Here is a 21,650-nt window from a genome sequence, read left to right on the forward strand (position 1 = left end):
ATTGGTGTCATTTATGTGACACCAGCATCAGCCACAAGTACGATTTCACTTGGCTTTATGGGCCTTCTCAAGCACAGTATATAGCCAAAAGCCTTGGTCACTAGTCATTGCCTCTGGGGATTTATTGTGCTATTGTGAAGTTAAGTAAGGCCCAAATGCTTAAGCAATTTTATGAACTGAAAGAAGAAGTGAACATTTTTATGGATATCAAAGGTGTTTCTATTATAGAACTGGAAGATAAAAAGTTTCAAAGTGATTTAACATTTTTAGTAGATATAACTAGTCATTTAAATAGTTTGAACTTGAAACTACAAGGCTCCAATCAGCTAATAACCAGCTTGCTTTCTCATATCAAAATCTTTGAACTGATTCGTCATTTATTTATCACACAATTGAAAAGAAAGTGCTTCACACATTTTCCAAAATTGAGAGAACAAAATCCCAAATCAACAAAGAAATATTCTGAGAAAATGTGAAAGTCTTTTGAAGTTATTTGAAAGTAGATTTGAAGAAATACAAGATAACTACGTGTTTTTGAAACACCTTTTGATATGTGTCCTGAGGAGGCTCCAGGTACCTAACAATTAGAATTAATTGATTTGTAGTCGGATAGCTTACTAAAATCAAAATATAATAATCTGTCTTCATTGGACTTCTACAAACCCATCAATCCTGAGAAATACCCTGCTTTGCATAAAAATGCCTTGAAATTTGTATCTCAATTTTTGACAACTTATCAATTTTTTTTTTTTCAAATTGAATTGTGCAAAAAATCGTCTTCATACCAGACTTGCTAATGAAAACCTGAGTAATGAACAGTTTCTTCAAAGACCTGATATTCCTAAACTTTAAAAAAAAAAAAAAAAGAAAGAAAGAAAAAATGTAGTTGCATTCTTCTTATTAAACAATGCCAAATTTTAAGATTAAAGTTAATTAGGTTTGATAACATTATCACTCGAATAAATCTGTTCAAATATGTCATTTACACATAATACTATTTAGGTATTACCGTAATTTTTCAAAATTAAATTCGGTTTGTGCTTGAGTGTTATGGTTTCTCCAACATTAGGATAGGAACATTTCGAAAAATATAGAATACTTCATAAGTGATATAAACATCCTAAATTCAGTGGTGACGTTAATGAAGATGTTATGCGCTAATTTAATGTGCTAAATAGAGATATACACAGATGCAAGAGCCAGAACTTGTGATCCACCCGCTGACCTTTTTCTTTGGAAATTTTTGCCTGCTGCACTAAAAGGGTTCCCCATCTGTGAGTTAGATAAATGAATGCTTAGCTGGTCATTAGCTTAGCTGGTCATTTCATGTGGTATAATAGTGTCAGCAGTGGAGCAAGCGGATGATGATGATGATATATATATATATATATATATATATATCATCATCATCATCATCATTTAACGTCCGCTTTCCATGCTAGCATGGGTTGGATGATTTGACTGAGGACTGGTGAACCGGATGGCTGCACCAGGCCCCAATCTGAACAGGCAGAATTTCTACAGCTGGATGCGCTTCCTAACGCCAACCAATCAGAGAGTGTAGTGGGTTCTTTTCCGTGCCACCAGCACGAGGGCCAGTGAGGCGGTGCTGGCAATGGCCATCCTCAGAATGGTGTATTTTACGTGCCTCCTGCACAAGAGCCAGTCCAGCAGCACTGGCAACGACCTCGCTCGAATGCTTTCTGATATGCCACTGGAACAAGTGCCAGTTAGACGACGCTTGTAACGATCACGCTCAAATGGTGCTATTTACATGCCACTGGCATGGAAGCCAGACAGCTGCTCTGGCAATGATCACACTTGGATGGTGCTGTTAGTGCTCCACTGGCACAGGTGCCAGTCATTGAATATGGTTCAATTACGATTTTGAGTGTGTATTTTTCCCTTGTTTACAATTAACATGGAAAAAATAAATAAACAGTTCTCAGGGCAGCAAAAAATCTCCTTTACTAGTTTTCTGCTTATATCTTTCCTTTACCCTTTCTCTTTCTATAGGCTACCTTTGATGTTATATCTTCTAACGGTTTAAAAAAAAGAACTTAATGGCGCTCTGGTCATCATTATACACATCCATCACATTCTGTTAAAATTTCTTATTGATGAGTTTGGTTTCTGTCTCTCTTTCCCTTATGAGAAGATTACATTGTTTTACACAATTTATTCCTTTTGGAATAACACCAATGTTGTCTTCAAAACATATGTCAGAAGTAAAAGAATTTCAATAACACCTGCATTTAACTCCGTTGATATATATATATATATACAGGGTGTGATAACTAAACTGTCATCTAAATGACACAAAAACGAAATTAACACTGACATCTCATTTTGACAGATATATTTACCAAAATTACATAAAAATATCCTGATTTTACCATAGGCTCCAGAGAATTTCAGAATCTCCTGTATCTGTTCTGGATGGTCTCCTTGTTTAAGTTGGTGAATGCTGCCATAGTTCTTGTTGTCAGTTCATCTTTGGTGTTATAAGGAGTTTTGTTGGTCTCTCAAACAATTGCATCCCACACATAATAATCAAATAGGGTTGCAGTCTGAGGAGTTAGGTAGCCAGATGTTAGGGGTGATGTGGTTGCAGAAATTATCTGACAGCCATGATTGGGTTCTCCTGCTTATGTGGCATGGTGCAGAGTCCTGTTGCTAAACACTCTGAAATGTTCGTATTGGCACTTCCTGCATGAGTGCCAGTTAGTAAAACATGTCGTTTCCAAATTTCTGGCAGAGTGAATTGTGTCATGGTGCTGGTTTTCTCACAGATGGTGTCCAACTGCCCCTACTGTATTGTGTAGTTGACAAAATCAAAAACAAACGATGTGCATGCACAAAATTAAACATATAAAATGGCAACAATTTACCTGTCGCATCCTGTATCTTCTAGCTTTTACTTGTTTCAGTCATTAGACTGCAGTCATGCTGGGGTACTGCCTCGAAGGGCTTTGGTCAAATGAATCAACCCCAGCACTTACTTTTTTAAGCCTAGTGCTTATTCTGTTGGTCTCCTTTGCTAAACTGCTAAATTCTGTCTGACTTCTGTACTCGTGGCACGTAAATAGCACCATTTGAGCGGGATCGTTACCAGCGTCGCCTTCCTGGTACGTGAAAAGACATTCAAGTGAGATCGTTGTCAGTGCCACTGGACTGGCTCCTGTGCAGGTGGCACGTAAAATACACCATTTTGAGCGTGGCCGTTGCCAGTACCGCCTGACTGGCCTTCGTGCCAGTGCCAGTGGCACATAAAAGCACCCACTACACTCTTGGAGTGGTTGGCGTTAGGAAGGGCATCCAGCTGTAGAAACTCTGCCATTGGAGCCTGGTGTAGCCATCCAGTTTCACCAGTCCTCAGTCAAATCGTCCAACCCATGCTAGCATGGAAAGCGGATGTTAAACGATGATGATGATGATGATGATAAACACCCCAATATCGCTTGTCAATTAGTGGTGGGGAACACACTCACACATGCACACACACACATACACATGTATATGATGGGCTACTTTCAGCTCCTGTCTACCAAATCCACTCACAAGGCTTTGGTCGGCACAATGCTATAGTAAACACTTGCCTAAGTTGCCACACAATGGGACTGAATCTGGAACCATGTGGTTGGGAAGCATGTTTCTTACCACACAGCCACACACCTTTAATACCTTCAATTATTCACTCTTCTTAGATTACAATAAACAATAAGATACCTGGTAGTTATATCTTTTAATTAAGTATATTTTTCCTAAATAATGGACAGATGTAGTATCTACAAAAAAGAGATAGATTACTTGTTTAATCATATTAATCTGAATTACTATTTTTCAGTTGGATTCTTGTATTCATTTAATTACAAAAATGATTGGAATCTTGAACATGAATCAGAGGATTAGAAAATTTTTTTGAAAAGATACAACTCCATTGAATTAAAATTAATAATAGAATAGTTTATGCTTAAAATTTGATTATTTGTCTTATGCCTGAAAAATATAGTCTTTATGAGAATTGTTTTCACTATGAAAAAATATCTTGGTATATATCCTACTTATTTATCTATTGAAATAGTTTTTTGTCACATTTTATTACGATTTCATAAAAGAAATTTCATTTATTTTGATTCGATTGTTATTTTAGTAAGCAAATTTATTTAGAAAGTATACTGATAATTCTTTAAAGTAGCAATCAGAAAGTTTTTATGCTGTTTACTTAACTAGAAATTTGAATGCTGGTTCTAACTGAATACTAAGTGAATCTTCTTATAACAGCTTAATTGCTAGACTAAATCACTATTTTTGTTACAATTTTGAGGGTCAATTATTTTGAAGCCTTGGCTTGTATTAGCAGATGGAATGAAAGGTACTAACTTTTTAATGAAATAGTTGCAAGAGGATTGACTTTAAACTTTTTGGCATAACAAGTGCACTTTGCAACCAAATGGCCCCAAGTTCCATTCCGATTTCACACCTTAGGCAAATACCTTCTCCAGTAGTTTTAAGTTGATCAGTCGATCAATATCTTATGAGTTACATTTGGTAGATGATAACAGCACAGAACTCTATCGTAATTTGAATTTAACATATCATAGCATCTCATAAAGCGAGATTTCTATACATCTTAAATTTGCAGAAAAACTTGTGGCTGGGCAGTTTAGCTTAAATGGTCGAGAGCACCACGACACATAATCACGGAGGTGTGAGTTCGAGTCTCATGGCTGGCCGCCCACACTTTTTTCTGCAAAATAGGGGTAGTTTATCCTGTTCAGGCTATACTATTAGCATTATCCTGCGTTTGAGAATTTAAAATCTCTTCTTTAACTTTCTGTAATTTATATATCATCATCATCATCATCGTCATTGTCGTCATCATTTAACATCAGCTGTCTGTGCTGGCATGGGTTGGGTGGTGTGACCAGAACAGGCAAGCTGGGGAGCTGCACCAGACTCCAGTCTGATTTGGCTTTGTGTCTATGGCTAGATGCCCTTCCTTATGCCAACCACTTTACAGAGTGTACTGGGCACTTTTATATGGCACCACATGGGCGCTTTTACATGGTATTGTATGGGTGCTTTTATGTGGCACCACATGGGCGCTTTACACCACCAGCAGGATATGTATCAATATATACGTATCTGTGTGTGTGCATGTGCACATGTGTGTACTATGCATGTGTGTGTGTGTGTGTGTGTATGTATGTGTGCATGGGTGCATGCACGTACAAAAAGGAATACCTTGCAGTGTTTACGTCCTACAGAGGCATCTCTTTGAAGCCTCTCCAGCTTGATCATTGAAGCAAAGCATAATCTTGTGGCAATGAAAGCTTATGAATACAGTATATGTGCACCGGATTGCTTCGAAGAGAATCTAATCTATCTGTTACAGAAGTAGTTGGAAGTACAGAGTAATTTCAAATGAAGGTGCCTGATGGTTGCAAGTTAGCATGTATTGGCAATTAGTTGTAGTTTCTGACAATCTCTAGCAAGGCTGTCGTAAGGATCAGCATGCTTAATAAGTACAACATAGAGTTGTCTATGGATGACAGGAATGGAATTTCAACCATGTTTCGTGGTCTGCTACCACAACAGCTCCTTTATAGGATCCAGTTAGCTCAAGACATCATCAGGAGGAACCACGTCCAGTTTCGGCCCCTACTCCTCTACCGTTTTGACGTGGCGGGGCCACCCCCTTTCGGAGGTGTCTTCAGCTCTAGTGTTGGGTGCATGTCTTCTTTCACTGTTTGTGACTGTTCTAATTCAACTGTGGAATGTCCCTCGCTATGGTTATTTTCCAGGAAGTTCTGGCCACACGTCTTACGGTTCATCAACCCGCGTTGTCGAATTACTTTCTTCCGACATACATTCCCTTGGTAGATTAGGATCCAGTTAGCTGAAGACATCATCAGGAGGAACCACATCCGGTTTCGGCCCCTACTCCTCTACCGTTTTGACGTGGCGGGGGCCCCTCCTTTCGGAGGTGTCTTCAGCTCTAGTGTTGGGTGCATGTCTTCTTTCTTCTATTCCCTGGCCTCTTCGATGCAGCATCAAAAATTAAATTTGGAGTATGTCACCATATTAAAAAAAAACCCCAAAAAATTGTCATGTTAACATTTATCCTGACATCATCATAATATGACTAAATTGTTATTTACTTTCATCATTTATAAGATCAAAAAATTTCTATTCTACTGGACAATGTATCTTATTAAAAATGTGTTTCTGGACTAAGGTTGTAAGAAAATGTGAGGTCACAACAATTACTGAATTATGGTTACTGAATTTGAACACAAACTCTGTTATACCTGTATTTTCAAATAGTTTTGGACACCAAACCTATAATTTGTTGTGTATTTCAGAAATATCAACAGTTTTGTTTTTTATGTAAATAATTTTAGGATTATATTATAGACTTCCAAATATTATTTATATTTTTCTCACTGACATCATCATCATCTTTAAATATCCTTCTTCCAAGTTGGACAATTTGACAGGGTTCCATGCATCCAAGAATTGCATGGTGCAACAGTTATATGTATATCTTTGCAGGCAGTAATTCTTATTGTCATAGCAACTAACCCTTAGCAGTTTCCTGTCTTTTTCTACATGTAATGCATATATATATATACACATACATATTCTGGTACACATCATAATTGCATATAATAATTCGTCTGATTTGCTTTTAATGTTTGTCAAAGCTTTGGTTTTTCAGTTTCTATTATTAATAAATCACTTTTCTTTTATAATCAGAGTAACCTTGATAATTTGTATCATTTTCTTCTGATTCTGAAACATTATTCCACTAACACATAATCCATTAGTCAAATACATTATCTTTGTGACAATTACATATTATTTAAAAGAAGTGAAAATAAATACTGGAAGGATTAGAAAGGTATTAAATGTCAAGTAATATTCATAGACAGATCCTCAGCTTTGAAAACATTAGCTACATTAAGGAATGAATTCAAGTAAATATGTTAAGCTGTTTATCTGCTTGTGAGATATGTAATCTCCTTGAACAGATTATAATGTAATTTAGAAGAAAATGTGCATGTAGAAGTTGAATAACTAAATGGACAAATCATTGGGATATAAGACATTGGTAAAATTTATAGTAGGTTTTTGGAATTGAGAAGTAGAGCTTACTTCAGTTATCTAGGAAATTCAAATGAGCATGAATTCAAAAAGATATCAGCATAAATATTTACAATATTTAAAAATACACTGGGAAAAACGTAATTTTTATTTTTGCCATACATTTCAATTTAGCTATAATTCAAAAACAAAAATTATAAATCTAGCCAGAAAGCTAACAAAATATTTGAAACAAAAACTTCATAAAACTTTTATAGCATTAATATGTTGATATTCAGAGCTTGTTTCATTGTGCTCTTTATATTTTTAGCACCCGGATGGACAGAGGATAATGGCTAATTACAGAAAGTTATCAAAATGTTTGCAGACTTATGAGGTGAGTTAATGAGAAATATGTCTAATGAGCAATGTTCAGCAAAAATAAAAATAAAAATGAGAACATTTGAGTCAAAGTACCATGTAATTTTAGTGATGTTATTGTTTTATTCTTTCCGTATCTTCAAAATATATAAAATGGTGATGGTGTTGATGATTCATTATTTTATGTAGTCATAAATACTAAATTGACAAAAATATCTTGATACATTACTACAAAATATCATCGTGGTACTCCATCGGTTGCAATGATGAGGGTTCCAGTTGATCCAATCAATGGAACAGCCTGCTTGGGAAATTAACGTGCAAGTGGCTGAGCACTCCACAGACAAGTGTACCTGTAATGCAATTCTCTGGGAGATTCACCATGACACACAGTGTGAAAGGGCTGGCCCTTTGAAATACAGGTACAACAGAAACAGGAAGAAAGAGTGAGAGAAAGTTGTGGTGAAAGAGTACAACAGGGTTCGCTGCCACCCCCTGCCAGAGCCTCATGGAGCTTTAGGTGTTTTCGCTCAATAAACACTCACAACGCCCGCTCTGGGAATCGAAATCACGACCCTACGACTGCGAGTCCACTGCCCTAACCACTGGAACATTGCGCCTCCACACTACAAAATATATAAATTACAAAATGCAAAGCAACATAATATATATGCAGATCAAACATAAAACATACAACTAAACACAGAAGTGATCACAAAGGAATGAAACTGAAGGACTTAATACTATTATAACTGTACAGTTCTTTTGTCAACATTTCTGAAAGCTCTACATTTGGCACTATTTCTATTCCATGCAAAGATATATTAAGAATACTAGCATCCTTAGATGGTCCAATTTTATTTAAAATATTACATGATTATTTATGTCTTCTTTTTAAGCTTTGCTATTATCAAAGCTGGTTTAAAGCTGTGGTGAATATTAAAAGAAATCTACATATTCCACTTCTAATGTACTCTCCTGCAAATGATGAACTGTTTGTAAATTTTGATATACAAATTTTTGATGCTATACTGGAAACAAAATGGATCATGTATTTAGGACTAAATGTTCCGGAGAAAGCCACAGATATGGTTGAGAAAGAAAGTTCACTCAAAATCCTGTTACCTTGGTATGTGATTATTTTATATTTATTAGTTTCCTTAGCTTGAACTACTTAATTTATCCAGTGTCTGTTAACTTTAGTTTTGAATGAGTTCTTGGTTTATGAGTTGGAAATTTCAGGAGCTGACTACAGAGAAAGCTTGCTTTGTAAGTTTGTGTATCACTACTTCAATGATTATTGTGATGTATTGCAGTTCATTTAGTTATTTTAAAATAAATATTTGAATAGATATTTGAAATAAATAAATATTTGAAAAGCAAATTCATAAAATCCTTTTAATTTCTTGCTGAAACTATTTCACACCTCTTAAATCATAAATGCTAATGAGAAGTGCAAGAAAATCTCATCACCCCAATGCCTCTTTCTGATTTAATTATAAGGTGCATTACTAAAAAGAAACAAAATATTCCTTTGTATTAAGGGAATATTATAGAAATATTAAGATTTTGTTGAAAAGAAATTTAAGGGTTACTTTAAGTATATGTTTACCTCTTGTTTATGTCAGTGCAGCAGAGCTATATGCCTGTATAAGAGTTTTATGAATGTCTTCTGTCCTGTGTGAATTGCTTATCACAATAATCCAAAGCATCTGTGTCAGAGAAATATCTTTTTTGTTAAGTTGAAGAAGCCTTACTAAAGATTTCTTCCACATGAAATGATTCAAGGGTGGGAAAACTGGTACACATTTCAATTATTCTTCAAACGCAAGAATAATTTAATCTGATCACCTCATAATTATGAAATATTCATTAAGTATTTATGAATCCTATGACTTAAAATGCAGCATTTTATTTCAATATTGAACCAATTTCCAATTAGGTAAACTCCATTTGTTGACATGAACCATACCTTTTCAAGCCTCAAATGATATGCACCATTAAAATTTCAGTTAATATCCTATCAACTGAGTCAGTTTTTTTCTTAACACAAAAATGCAGAGCAACATAGTTAAAAGAAAAATTTCATTTCAATAAACAAATTACTTGTTTTTATTAGTGTCTGTCAAGATAATTGTTTTATGGAAATTATCTCATTATTCAATTACTTTTTGATTTGTTATAAAAGCAGGAAGTTATAAAACATGCACTAGCAGCAGTCAGTGTTTTTAATAATCTATTTTCGTTTTTTTTAATTCTATATCTCAGTACTTTTATTTTTCATCTAATTTACCAAACTTTGTGTATGGAAGATGCAACAAGACAAGTCATCACATTATTAGCACTGTCCTATTTTGCAGAAAAAACATTAGCTCTGTTTTACCTAGTCTACCATGTTGTTGTAAAAGAATGATTGCTCTAAGCAAGCACTATTTTGCAATATTTGAGCAAATTGAGCAGATGTAAATAATTTTTATTATCCTAAATATGTCAAAATATGCATGATTAAAAACTCCTCTCAGTGTAATAAAAATGATAAATTAATATATTTTATACAGAAGCCATGGAAAATCTTTTGTTTCTGTATGTAGATGTATAGACCAATTAAATGTTTTGTATTTTATAGTGTTATTCATAGTAATTTAAGAACAAAAAGATTACACAAGTCTGCTTTTTTTAAATGAAATAAATGATGATTGTCTGCTTATGGGTGATTTTGAACCATTTTTTAATGTTGATTTCAAATATGTTTTTAGATTTTACCTATCATGTACAGATTTTGCACAAATGTCTGCCAAAGGTATGATGATTTTTCTTATCATTCATTCCCTTTTGTGGCAGACTTTTAGATAAAGGTGTGATGGAATTAAGAACAAATCGCTAGAACAATAATAAAAAAGATATGAATAGTATGTAGGTCTACATATTGACTAGATATATATATTTTAATGCACTTACCATGGCTTTAAAGTAATTTGACTCCTTTTCAAACTTCTTTTTCTTTGATTTCCTTCCAAATTTTGGTAGTTGCTTGCAATCTCTCTTTAGGGTCCAGCAGTAATCCTCCATCATGTTTACATTCCACCCCACTAATACCTCTGCTCCATTTCTTTAATGTCCAGGTGAAATCTCTCACCATGCTCTTCATTTACATTGCCAAGGTACTCTGGGAAATAGTCAAGATCTGAGTGAAGAAAGTGCAGTTTAACATTAATGTTGCACCCAAGATTTTTGAAGTTTTGCAACATGGTATCAACTATGACTTTGTAAAGGTGGTGAGCTGGCAGAATCGTTAGCACGCAGGGCGAAATGCTTAGCGATGTTTCGTCTGCCGTTACGTTCTGAGTTCAAATTCCGCCGAGGTCGACTTTGCCTTTCATCCTTTCAGGGTCGATGAATTAAGTACCAGTTATGCACTGGGGTCAATATAATCGACTTAATCCATTTGTCTGTCCTTGTTTGTCCTCTATCTGTGTAGCCCCTTGTGGGCAGTAAAGAAATAGGTATCAACTATGACATTGTAATTTGAATACTTACTGTTTCCCAAAAAGTTCTCGACAACACACTTGAAGCTCACCCATGCATGTTTTTGAGATTCATTCATGGATTTCTCATAGTCTGGACAAACTCCTGCTTTAATATTCTCACTGGTTATATTTGGGAATATTTTTTAAAGATACTGCAAACATAGTCCTTCTGCAGACAAAGATTTAAGAAACTGTTTCATCAAACCAAGTTTAACGTACAAAAGTGGTAGCAGTACTTTTGTAGGTTCAATCAAGGGCTTATGCAGAATGCTTTTGGATCCATGTAACAAACTTCTCCTTTGTGGTCAGTTGTTAACCATCCAGGGCTTTTCTTTAGCTCTGCTGTCCCATTCACATAAAAAACATGGCATTTTTATGGAGCCTGCCTGCTGGTCTAAAAGCATGCCTATAATTTTGAAATTTCTACACACTTGCCAGTGGTATTCTGCATACTTTATATTTAACAAAAGTTCTTTTACATTTTCTTGTTTCCTTAAGTTATACAGAATGTGCCACTGGAATGGATGAATACTTATTTCCATTGTGTAGCAAGACAGCCTTCAAACTCCTTTTGGAGGAATCAATGAATAGCCTCCATTCTGAGGGATTGCTCTTGATCTCAAAATAGTTTAGCAAGTTTGAAATATTATAGCAAAACACCACTGATTCATCTTCAGCAAAGAATGGTAACAGCTTGCGTTCTCTATGATGGTGCCAAGAGAAGGTTCCCATTAACAAAAGCTTTTTCATGTTTAGCCTAAAACTAAGAAGTTCCACTGCATTCTTTGGTAGGTTCAAATCTTTCACCAAATCATTGAGCTTTTCCTGTGTAAATAACTGTGGACTTTCGATTTTGTCAGCAATGTAGTCATCATCTTCTTCGCATTTGTCGTCTTCATCACTATCTGATGTACCATTCTTCAAAGCAAGTGGGGAGGGAGAGGAACTGGCGTGTCAACCTCATGTGCAATAGGTTGTATAACTGAGGGAATACTATGATACACTATCTTATGTTTATTTTTTGTACTATACCCATCAACTTTAGTAATGCAGGAATACTAATTGTCAGCATGGTTACTTGGCTCTCGCCACAGCATTGGTATTCCAAGGGCATTTCATTCTTCTTATCAACTTCCCAGAGTCTCAGCCGTCCCACACAAATGTGACATACCTTGTGTGGAGCCCAAGGTTTGTCTTCATCACCGAGTTTAACACCAAAATAAGTGAAGTATAGATCTTTTTACAAGATCATATTTTGTATCTGATTAATGACAGCATATTTGCCACAAATGTAGCAGAATATGTCTGGATTGTTCACATACTTACATCTATATGTATTCATTTTAAGTGGAGTTTATAAGTAAATAGCACCAAGAACTAATCTCTGGAACAAATAATTACAACACTAAAGCATCAGTTAGCAATTGTGTACACAGCTTTTGAAGGTCACGTCACTTGTCAGAGTTGCCAAAAACTGTTTAATAAGCTTATATTGGCTGCTATTTTACTTTTACTGATATCAGGTCAGCATTGGTTTATAGCAATCTATTTTGTTGTGCAAAATAAATCAGATAATCACTGTCATCTGGTTCTCTGATACCATAATACAATGTTTTATCACAGAAAAACTAGATGTGGTGGAGAAAAACTAATAACAGATCTGAAATCAACATAAAAACTGCTTAAAACTTATGTAGACATTTAAACATCAAAATCATGCAGACTTGGTCAAGTATTCGATCTTTGCTTTGTCAGATGGACTATATTTAAGTAGATATTATGGATGAAGCTAATTTAGAAAAGCAAAACCTTTGTTGTTCTGTTGAAATAGATTGATATTTTTACATAGTCATGAAAATTATGAGCTATGAAAATAATTTAATGCTATAACACAGATGAACTAAAACACAGATTCAATGCTAAAATGTTTCAATACTCTGAAACATTGAACACACAAGAATATAGGTACCCAAAGCTAATAGAGTTGTAATCCTAGAGTCTGAACCTGTGCAAGACCTGGAAATTATGATGAGAATTAAAACATGTAATTTCAAGCCTATTGTTAAGATGGAAACAACGTGCAGACATCTGGCAAGATGGAGTTGGAGAATATTTTGTGAAAGACAACCAAAATGTTATGGTGATCTTGTGGATAAAAACTTCTGGGTCACTTTGATTATATATCAATTTCTCTACTAAATTGGAAGAATAGTTCTACAAAGATTGCTTTTACGAAGCAACTAAACTGCTGGGAAACATTAGAAAGTTTAGACTATATTCCCTGGAATGACAAAAAAACAAAAAACAAAAAAAAACAGGAAAATATGAACTAATTCATAACAGGAGGGACAGGTACCAAATTTGGTCACTGAAATAGCTAATTCTAAATTGAGCATCATTTCAGTGCTAAGGGTTCGCTTTTTCCATTCCAAATATAACAATAGCATCAATAACCTCCCACAAAATATAAGGAATCTTCGAACAGCACTTGGATATTCTACAGCACAAGATCTTAGATAACCCTACACTATAACAAAGAAACAACAAACTCTTGCACCCTTCAAATTCCAAACACAAAATGAAGATGGAAGAAGTATTTATGGCAGTGTCCTAGCAAGATAACAATTAACTTGTTGAAATCAGAAATAGCAGACAAACAAAACAACATTTGAGAGTTTAAATGTACAAGATTTGAGATGCTATAACAATTATATCATATTAAAGAGTATTAGCAATTTAAATCATGAGAAATTGTGGCAGCTATAGATAATAACTTCTTTGGCAATTTCTGTTGGATAAAATATATGATAATTATATAAGATTGTTCTTTCAGAATTCTTTACAATTTAGCAATGAAGTTGTTGAAAGGCTACTGCTTTGACTTGGAGGCAAAGTGATGCGTGAGACGAAAGTAATATTTCAAATTATAAATATATTAAAACATTTCTGATAACAAAGAGAGAGAGAGAGAGAGAGAGAGAGAGCGAGAGAGAGGATGAAAGAATACAAAATTTAGTGGGAAAATAGTAATATCTGTACTATGAAGGTATTTCCACCAATCTGAAGTAGAAACAAGATGGCACTAACTTTTCTTTTAAAAATTACTTGGAACATTTTAACTGATTTAAAGCAATACATATATATATATTTACTTCATTTTCTATATTATCTTTTGTAAAATATATTTGCCAACTAAATGTGGTGGTCTTATAGAGGACGGTGCTACTGTTGTTTTTAGCCCCAGGAAGACATCTCCTCCAACTGGTTACCCGTCTTCAGTGTGTGTTAATCACTAGCTAGTGATGAAGAACTCATTCCACTTGCAAAATACTGTTTCCTTTTTCTAGCGACACACTGTCGCTGATCTCGTAAAAGAGTGAGATAAGTTATATTAAATCTCTGAGCGAGAGATAAGCAGTAACAGTACGGAATCGTAAAATATATTTGCCAACTAAGTGTGACGGTCCTACAGAGGATGGTGTTACTGTCCCCAAGGAGACATCTCCCCCAGCTGGCCAATGACACGTCCCTCTACAAGATAGTTGGCAAATATATTTTACGATTCCGTACTGTTACTGTTTATCTCTCGCTCAGAGATTTAATATATCATCCTTACTTACCACCAAAAGGTAAAATTAAAGGAAAATATGAATATTAGTCACTTCATAACTTGGAAATATTTTCCTTATGTTGTATTATATATTTCTATAAAGGAGTGGAATTGATGCTTGTGTGATATTAACAGATGAATTAAACAACAAGGAGTTTACCCATTGACCCAAAATACATATCTTAATTATTCATTTTCTTCAAACCCACTAATTCTAATCATCTCAGTATCTCTGAGTGAAATGTCGGTGATCAGGATAAAACAACTCATTGATTTTTATGTTGAATGTTTACCAAAGAAGATGTTATTAGTTATATTCATTTAGGTGTCTCTTAATTAACTACACATATCTATTTCTTTTACCATATAATTCATTTCTTATGTCACATGTCAGGAAAGATGTTAAATCATGGCCAAGCTCGTAGGTAGATTAGAAACCATACTGCAGACTTGACTTATCAAAAGTTTACCATTAATCTGTGATACTTTGTAGAAGTTTATGAAAATAGAAAAATAATACATTTTGTGTAAAAACCAATCGTTTTCTGGATATTTTCCTATGCTTGTTCTTCATCCCAATAATTCATTAACGTCATCTTCTTTTTATTTTTTGTTTGAAGGTTTCAAGATGTGCTAAATGAATTCAAACATATCAAAGCAAAGATTCCATCCTTGCTGATACCAGTGATGGGTCCATACTATTCTGACATATATGATAGTTTTGAACCGGGTATCAAGTCCCTAACTTGGACATCTATTAATATTGACACATGTGAGTAATTCTAGTTTAATAAATAGTTCACTTGAAACAAAAAGGTTTGATCAGAGTTAATTTTATCTATTTTTTTTTCTTATTCCCTGGGGAACCCAGTTACTTTCACTATGTAGTCCAGTTAATACATACTTTCTGTAGAGCATGACAAGAGTAATGAGATGATGGAATCTGTTTAGATGTTGCTAAATAATTTAGATATTGTTTATGAGAATCACTGTACAGAAAGTGGGAAGTATTGCAGCTTATCCCACTTTTGCATGTTAACTGATTGACAAAGATTTCTCCTTCTTGAAGAAAATATGTGTGGCTATGACAGAATTTAGGATTAGCTATTGAAATATTTGTTAGATATGTAGTACCTCTAATGCACCCAGTGAGGGAATGTACCTCAACTTAAAACTTATTTCATAATTAAGTTTACAGAGAGTCCATAACTAAATAGTCTGTCACTTGTCCAAACAACTTATTCAGTTACATTTCTCATTCCATAAGAATGAACAGTTAAATCAATTCTATCAGAAATCTAAGAGACTAATCAAAATCAAAGAGTCTTAACTTTCAGCCAATTATGACATAATTATAACTGTCTTTACCATTAAAAGTTGATGCTAAACCAAATTCTTCAAACAATTAAGATTTGATTTGAAATAGACAAATTAAGTTAGTTGCTGTAGTTTTAAATGAAGGTTTGTTTGTTTGATTAGCAGTTTCAGTTTTTTTTTTTTTTTGATTGTAATATATAAAACAAAAACCTCAGCTTGTTTGAAATTTGTAAAGGATTTGCAGCTGTTCTTGAAGAAGGAAATATTATTTGCATTTATTAGGTAATTCTTATTTGGCTAGCATCCCCATGAGAGATTATCAAAAAGTTGGGATCTTTTTTAAAACGGGGACCACATTTTTCATTAACGAAACACTTTGAAACTTGGAACACTGGTAGAATGTGTCATATAAAACATCTTTTTCTCTTAGTCTTCTTAAAAAAAAAGAAATCCCTAAGTTATTCCATGTTAAAGTTGTCGTATTTCTGTAATTTCAACCAATCACTGACGTCCATTCAGCCGATATACATTAAGTGCTGACTACATAAACAAACGATTCTGAAACAATTCTATCGGTGATAGGGTTAGGGTTAGGGTTAGGGTTAGGGTAAAACAGCAAATTTAAAAAGAAAAAAAGAAAAACAAAGCTATGGAAATTAAATACGCTTTACACCGCTTAATCAGCCAAAGGAGTAACTATAAACAACTGAATACTTGTCAGTGATTGGTTGAAATTATCGAAATAAGATGATATTTATTTGTATTTATACCATTTATTATAAGCTTCCTTAATGAAATATATTTTTGTCTCTTGATAAAAATATACTTATTAAGCTTAGTGAATTTGTTGGTGGTGATTCGACTAGCTATTCATTTGTTGTAACTATGATAAAACTGACATTACAATTAAGAATATCTTTATGTGCAGTTATTGTTTTAACGAGTTATTGATTCATTCAGCTTATTTATTTTAAATTTAGATATACTTTCTTAATTACTGTGTTATCTACCATTTACTATCAAGATATTTATTTATATATTCAGTACATATCATCCACTCTCATTATATACAAATTTCTATGCAATTAGACAGAGATTTATAAGAAAGTATCCAGATTAGATGTAAAAAAGAAAAATAGACATGTTACTCTAGTAAATAACATATTTCATGGCATTATATTTGAACCTCAGGCCCTTTGAAATAGTCTTTACTTAGTAATCCACCTCATCTTCCATGCCTCAAATGTCACACAAAAAACTTCTTACTAAAGGCTATCCAATAATGCATGTGATTCCGTGTGAATTTTATCTACCATCTTGAAGCAGTGCTCCTTTAGCTTCAGTTTCATTTTGATAAACATGACAAAGTTACAGGGGAATGGATCTGGCTTATATGGTGGGTGTGAATTGATAGACTATGCAGCAATTAAGATCCATGTTTAGGTTTTCTATGAGAGTAAGATGGACTGGTTGGAGATGATTCTCATGGATTAGTTCATGAATTTTACCCCTATTTTCTGGTGTTTTTCTTGTGACTGGTTGTTTTAATGCTCATCATGTTAACTTAATGTTTGGCCAGACTTGAAATACATATGCCACTCAAAATACATGTATTGACCAAAGAATGTTCATGAAAATCCTTACAAAACTTTTTAAGGTTCTTCATAACAAGACTTTCTGAGCTTCATTCAAATTTGATACAGACATATTAGTTCAGATTATTTACATTATTTACATTCAACAGATATTTGTCCTCATCTTGTTTGTTGTTAACACAATGTTTTGGCTGATATACCCGCCAGCCTTCTTCATGTGTCTTGGGAAATTTTGAACCTGGGTTCTCATTCCTAAGGTATTTTTGATGTTATTATTATTATTCATTATTATTATTGTTATTATTATTATTATTATTATTATTATTATTATTATTATTATTATTATTAGTGTTCAGGTCACTGCTTGGAATCGAACCCGGAATCTTGGGGTTAGTAACCTGTGCTCTTAACCACTACGCCATATACCCATGGGCATAGTGGTTAAGAGCATGGGCTACTAACCCAAGATTCCGGGTTCGATTCCAAGCAGTAACCTGAACAATAATAATAATAATAATAATAATAATAATAATAACATCGAAAAATACCTTAAGAATGAGAACCCAGGTTTGAAATTTCCCCAAGAGACCTGATGAAGGCTGGAGGGTATATCAGCCGAAACGTTGTGTTAACAACAAACAAGATGAGGACAAATATCTGTCGAATGTAAATAATGTACAGAATTCCTCATTTCTTAAATATAGAACTGTATATTGGTTCAGATTTTTCACTTGTAATAGTAATGGTACTTGCATAACTATTTTAAAATAGTTATAAAATCCTTTTATAATAATTGAACACAATATTTTCTACTCTGCCCATTTGTAGCCACCCTACTGAGTAGTATAAAAAAAAGGGTAAAATGTAGTACTGAAGGTACATGGATCAGTGGTTAGAGCATCAGGCTCACAATCATGAGGTAGTCAGTTCGATTCTCAGACTAGGCTATGTATTATGTTCTGGAGCAAGGCACTTTATTTCATGTTGCTCCAGTTCACTCAGCTATAGAAATGAGTTGCAACATCACTGGTGCCAAGTTGTATCAGCGTTTGCCTTTCCCTTGAAACAAGGATTCTGGATTATTTTTCCTGTTTTTTTACTTAATCTTTGAGAGTGGTCAGGTTCATTTTTAGTATTCCCATTTGTGAGAGTAGTCGAGTTTATTTTTGATATTCTCATTTTAAAAATCATCTCCTGCTAATCGTTGGTGTTGCCTTGGCAGAGGTTTGTGCTCTCTGAGTGCTCTTATTATTGTATATTCTTCTTCATATATTAAGTCCAAATATGTGTCACTGAAATTTTGGTTGCATTTGTGATGTAAGTATAATGACTTTTTAGCTGTACTGTAGTACTTGACCTCGCTCACTAGGCAGCAAACATTCTCTCTATAGTTATTGTGCACTCTTGAAGAGATTTCAGTACTGAAAGCTAATAATATACAAGTTAACCTCATAGTGCTCCCATTTTCCCATTAGTAAACTAAAACTAACTATGACCAGCAAGGGTTAATGTACTTGAAAGATGTTAGTGATAGCAGGCTAACTAGAAACTGTGGAGTACTGTACTCAGCACAATCTTCAATGGGTTTCTATTAATAAAGTATTTTCACTAAACATTAAATGTAAATTTATAAATGGAAATTAATATTAATTGCTTACATTGAATTTTCAGACATCAAGACATCAAAAGAAGCCGTTGATAAATTCAAGATACTTGTGAAACGAGTGACAGATCTCTTGGAATGTCAGATTGATGGCACTTTGGAGAAAATGTCAATGACAACACTCTGTTCTATACCCGATAATCATGCATTAACCATTGATGATTTTGTTGAAGAAACTACCACAGTCGTAGCAGAAGCTGCTACTAACTTAAGTGTGTATGTATTTCTGTTTGGGTATAAGACCAAAATTTTCTTCTTTCTCTCCATATGTATCCAGTTAAATGTCAATCCATTTTTGGGAGCAAACACTCTGGAATTTTTCCTTTATGTCATATAAAAGTTGACACAAGTTTTTCACAGGCAACAGCTCAACATGTGCTGGTTGGGGGATTATCTTGTGTATGAATGTTACTGTTAGTAAATAAATTTTTTCCTTACCATTACACATTTTGATGTAAAACATCAGTTTACAGATTTCTCAACATCATTATTAAAGAAGCAATGGCACATAATTAGTATGATACATAGTAAAAAAAAAAGCCTACCTTCATTTGTTATAAAGGCTGGACTGTATCCTTTTACCCATATAATTCACTACAGTTACCATGTCTCTTAATGGGTAGTACTTACCGGTACACAACACCAACTTTTAACATCAGCTAACTTTTTCTCGACTTCAACTTTAATCTTTATGCTCTCCAATGCCATTGACTATTCATCAATGCATCAAGCTGTTCCTGAAAAAAGGAGACATAGAAAAGTCATCTAACTTAGCCTGAACACCCTGTGTATATATGTATGTGTGTAGTGCATGTCTGTGCTTGTGTGTTAGTGTCTCTTTGTTTTGACATCACATGATTGTTGTAAATGACTCATTTATTTCCAATATTCTGCAAAAACATGCCTGGCCAAAGGGGAAATATTACCTTTTTTTGGAAGAAAGAGAAGGGCATCCAACTGCAAAAACTCCGCCTCAGTACAACTCCATCTGACCCATGCAAGCATGTATATTATTTAAATGATGATGATGATGATGATAAATAATAGGACAGTAGCATGTCATGTATTCAATTTTTTTCACAACTATTTTGCCTAATAGTAGAAAACAAATTTTATGAGGAAAGAAAAGGAAAAGAAAAAACTGACATTTGATGCAGAGTTTTAGAAAAACTCATCTGTTTTGTGGGTATATTTGACAATTAACTTTCTATAATTCTGTGTCAGCTCTTGACTGGCAGTGATCATTTCCACTTTTGTAATGCAAATGTATTGCGTTTCATTTATTTGAAGATATCAAAGGATGCAATTTCAAAAGTGTCTGCTTTACCTATTATTAATGTAAAAGAAATTATAAATGAGCAGCTGGCATTCTAACATGTAACACTCATCACTTTGGAATTAATAACTATGATGATTAAGCTCTGGATAAAGAGTTAACTCCAAATGATATATTGTCTCAGAGCTGAATGATGTGAAAATGAAATTTAGAAAATACCTTTCAAAATAGATTCAGTCATTGCAAAGAACACTAATAGGATTTTCTTTGAATAAGGTGATTAATGACTGGTAAAACCTGATCAAATGAAAAGTGCTTAAATATATGTGAAAAAGGACAGGAGAATGAGAAAAAATGTAGATGTGCATTCACAATGAAATTAGCTGAAGAATCCGAAGACTTCAATGGTATATTATCAATGCTGCTTTATAATTTACACACAATGAAGATTTTCAACTATCAATTAGAACCTGAACATTTCTCAGGAGAGAATAATTGTACATTATTTTCTTAAGGAAAGTGCTTAAATATGTGAGACAAGACAGGAAAACGAGAGAAAATGTAGATGTGCATACTCAATGAAATTATATATATAATAAGGGTGAAAAATTGAATATTGATTTGATTAATATCAATTTAAAACCAATGGCCTAGCATATTGAAAAAATCTGAAGATTCAGAAAAATTATATTACATACATATAAGAGGGATGACTACTAAGTGGACATCCATTATGCTAGAAGTAGATCACCTACAATCCGACCACTAAGGAAAGATTGTTCTCAAGAAAATTCAGCAAACACCAGAACGTAAGCAAGTAAGACAAATGAAAAGATACAAAATATCAAGGTTAATCATGGACCGGTTTCATTGTCACCACTTAGGCGGTCACCACAGACATCTCGTGCACAGTTCTGCAAATTATATTGCCAAGACGATCATACTGAAGAGTTGCAGACAATTACGTAAGTGGTGACAACAAAACCGGTCCATGATTAGCCTTGATATTTTGTATCTTTTCATTTGTCTTGCTCGCTTACGTTCCTGTGTTTGCTGAATATTTTTGAGAACAATCTTTTCTTAGCGGTCGGATCGTAGGTGATCTACTTCTAGCATAATGGATGTCCACTTAGTGGGCATCCCTATTATATATATATATATATATATATATATATATATATATATATACAAT

At 33.9% G+C, this 21,650-nt stretch overlaps 1 protein-coding gene across 1 annotated transcript in view; it reads left to right on the plus strand.

The window, feature by feature from the left end:
* LOC106871452 (dynein axonemal heavy chain 5) overlaps positions 1–21,650 on the plus strand; it is a 358,231-nt gene that overhangs the window by 110,895 nt on the left and 225,686 nt on the right. Inside the window, exons 19-22 of the mRNA XM_014917924.2 lie at positions 7,421–7,486; positions 8,370–8,599; positions 15,228–15,379; positions 19,191–19,398. Coding sequence (XP_014773410.1) covers positions 7,421–7,486; positions 8,370–8,599; positions 15,228–15,379; positions 19,191–19,398 — 656 coding nt within the window. The remainder of the gene's footprint in view (positions 1–7,420; positions 7,487–8,369; positions 8,600–15,227; positions 15,380–19,190; positions 19,399–21,650) is intronic.

This window comes from Octopus bimaculoides, chromosome 10 (genome assembly GCF_001194135.2).
Source record: "Octopus bimaculoides isolate UCB-OBI-ISO-001 chromosome 10, ASM119413v2, whole genome shotgun sequence".
Taxonomy (NCBI): domain Eukaryota; kingdom Metazoa; phylum Mollusca; class Cephalopoda; order Octopoda; family Octopodidae; genus Octopus; species Octopus bimaculoides.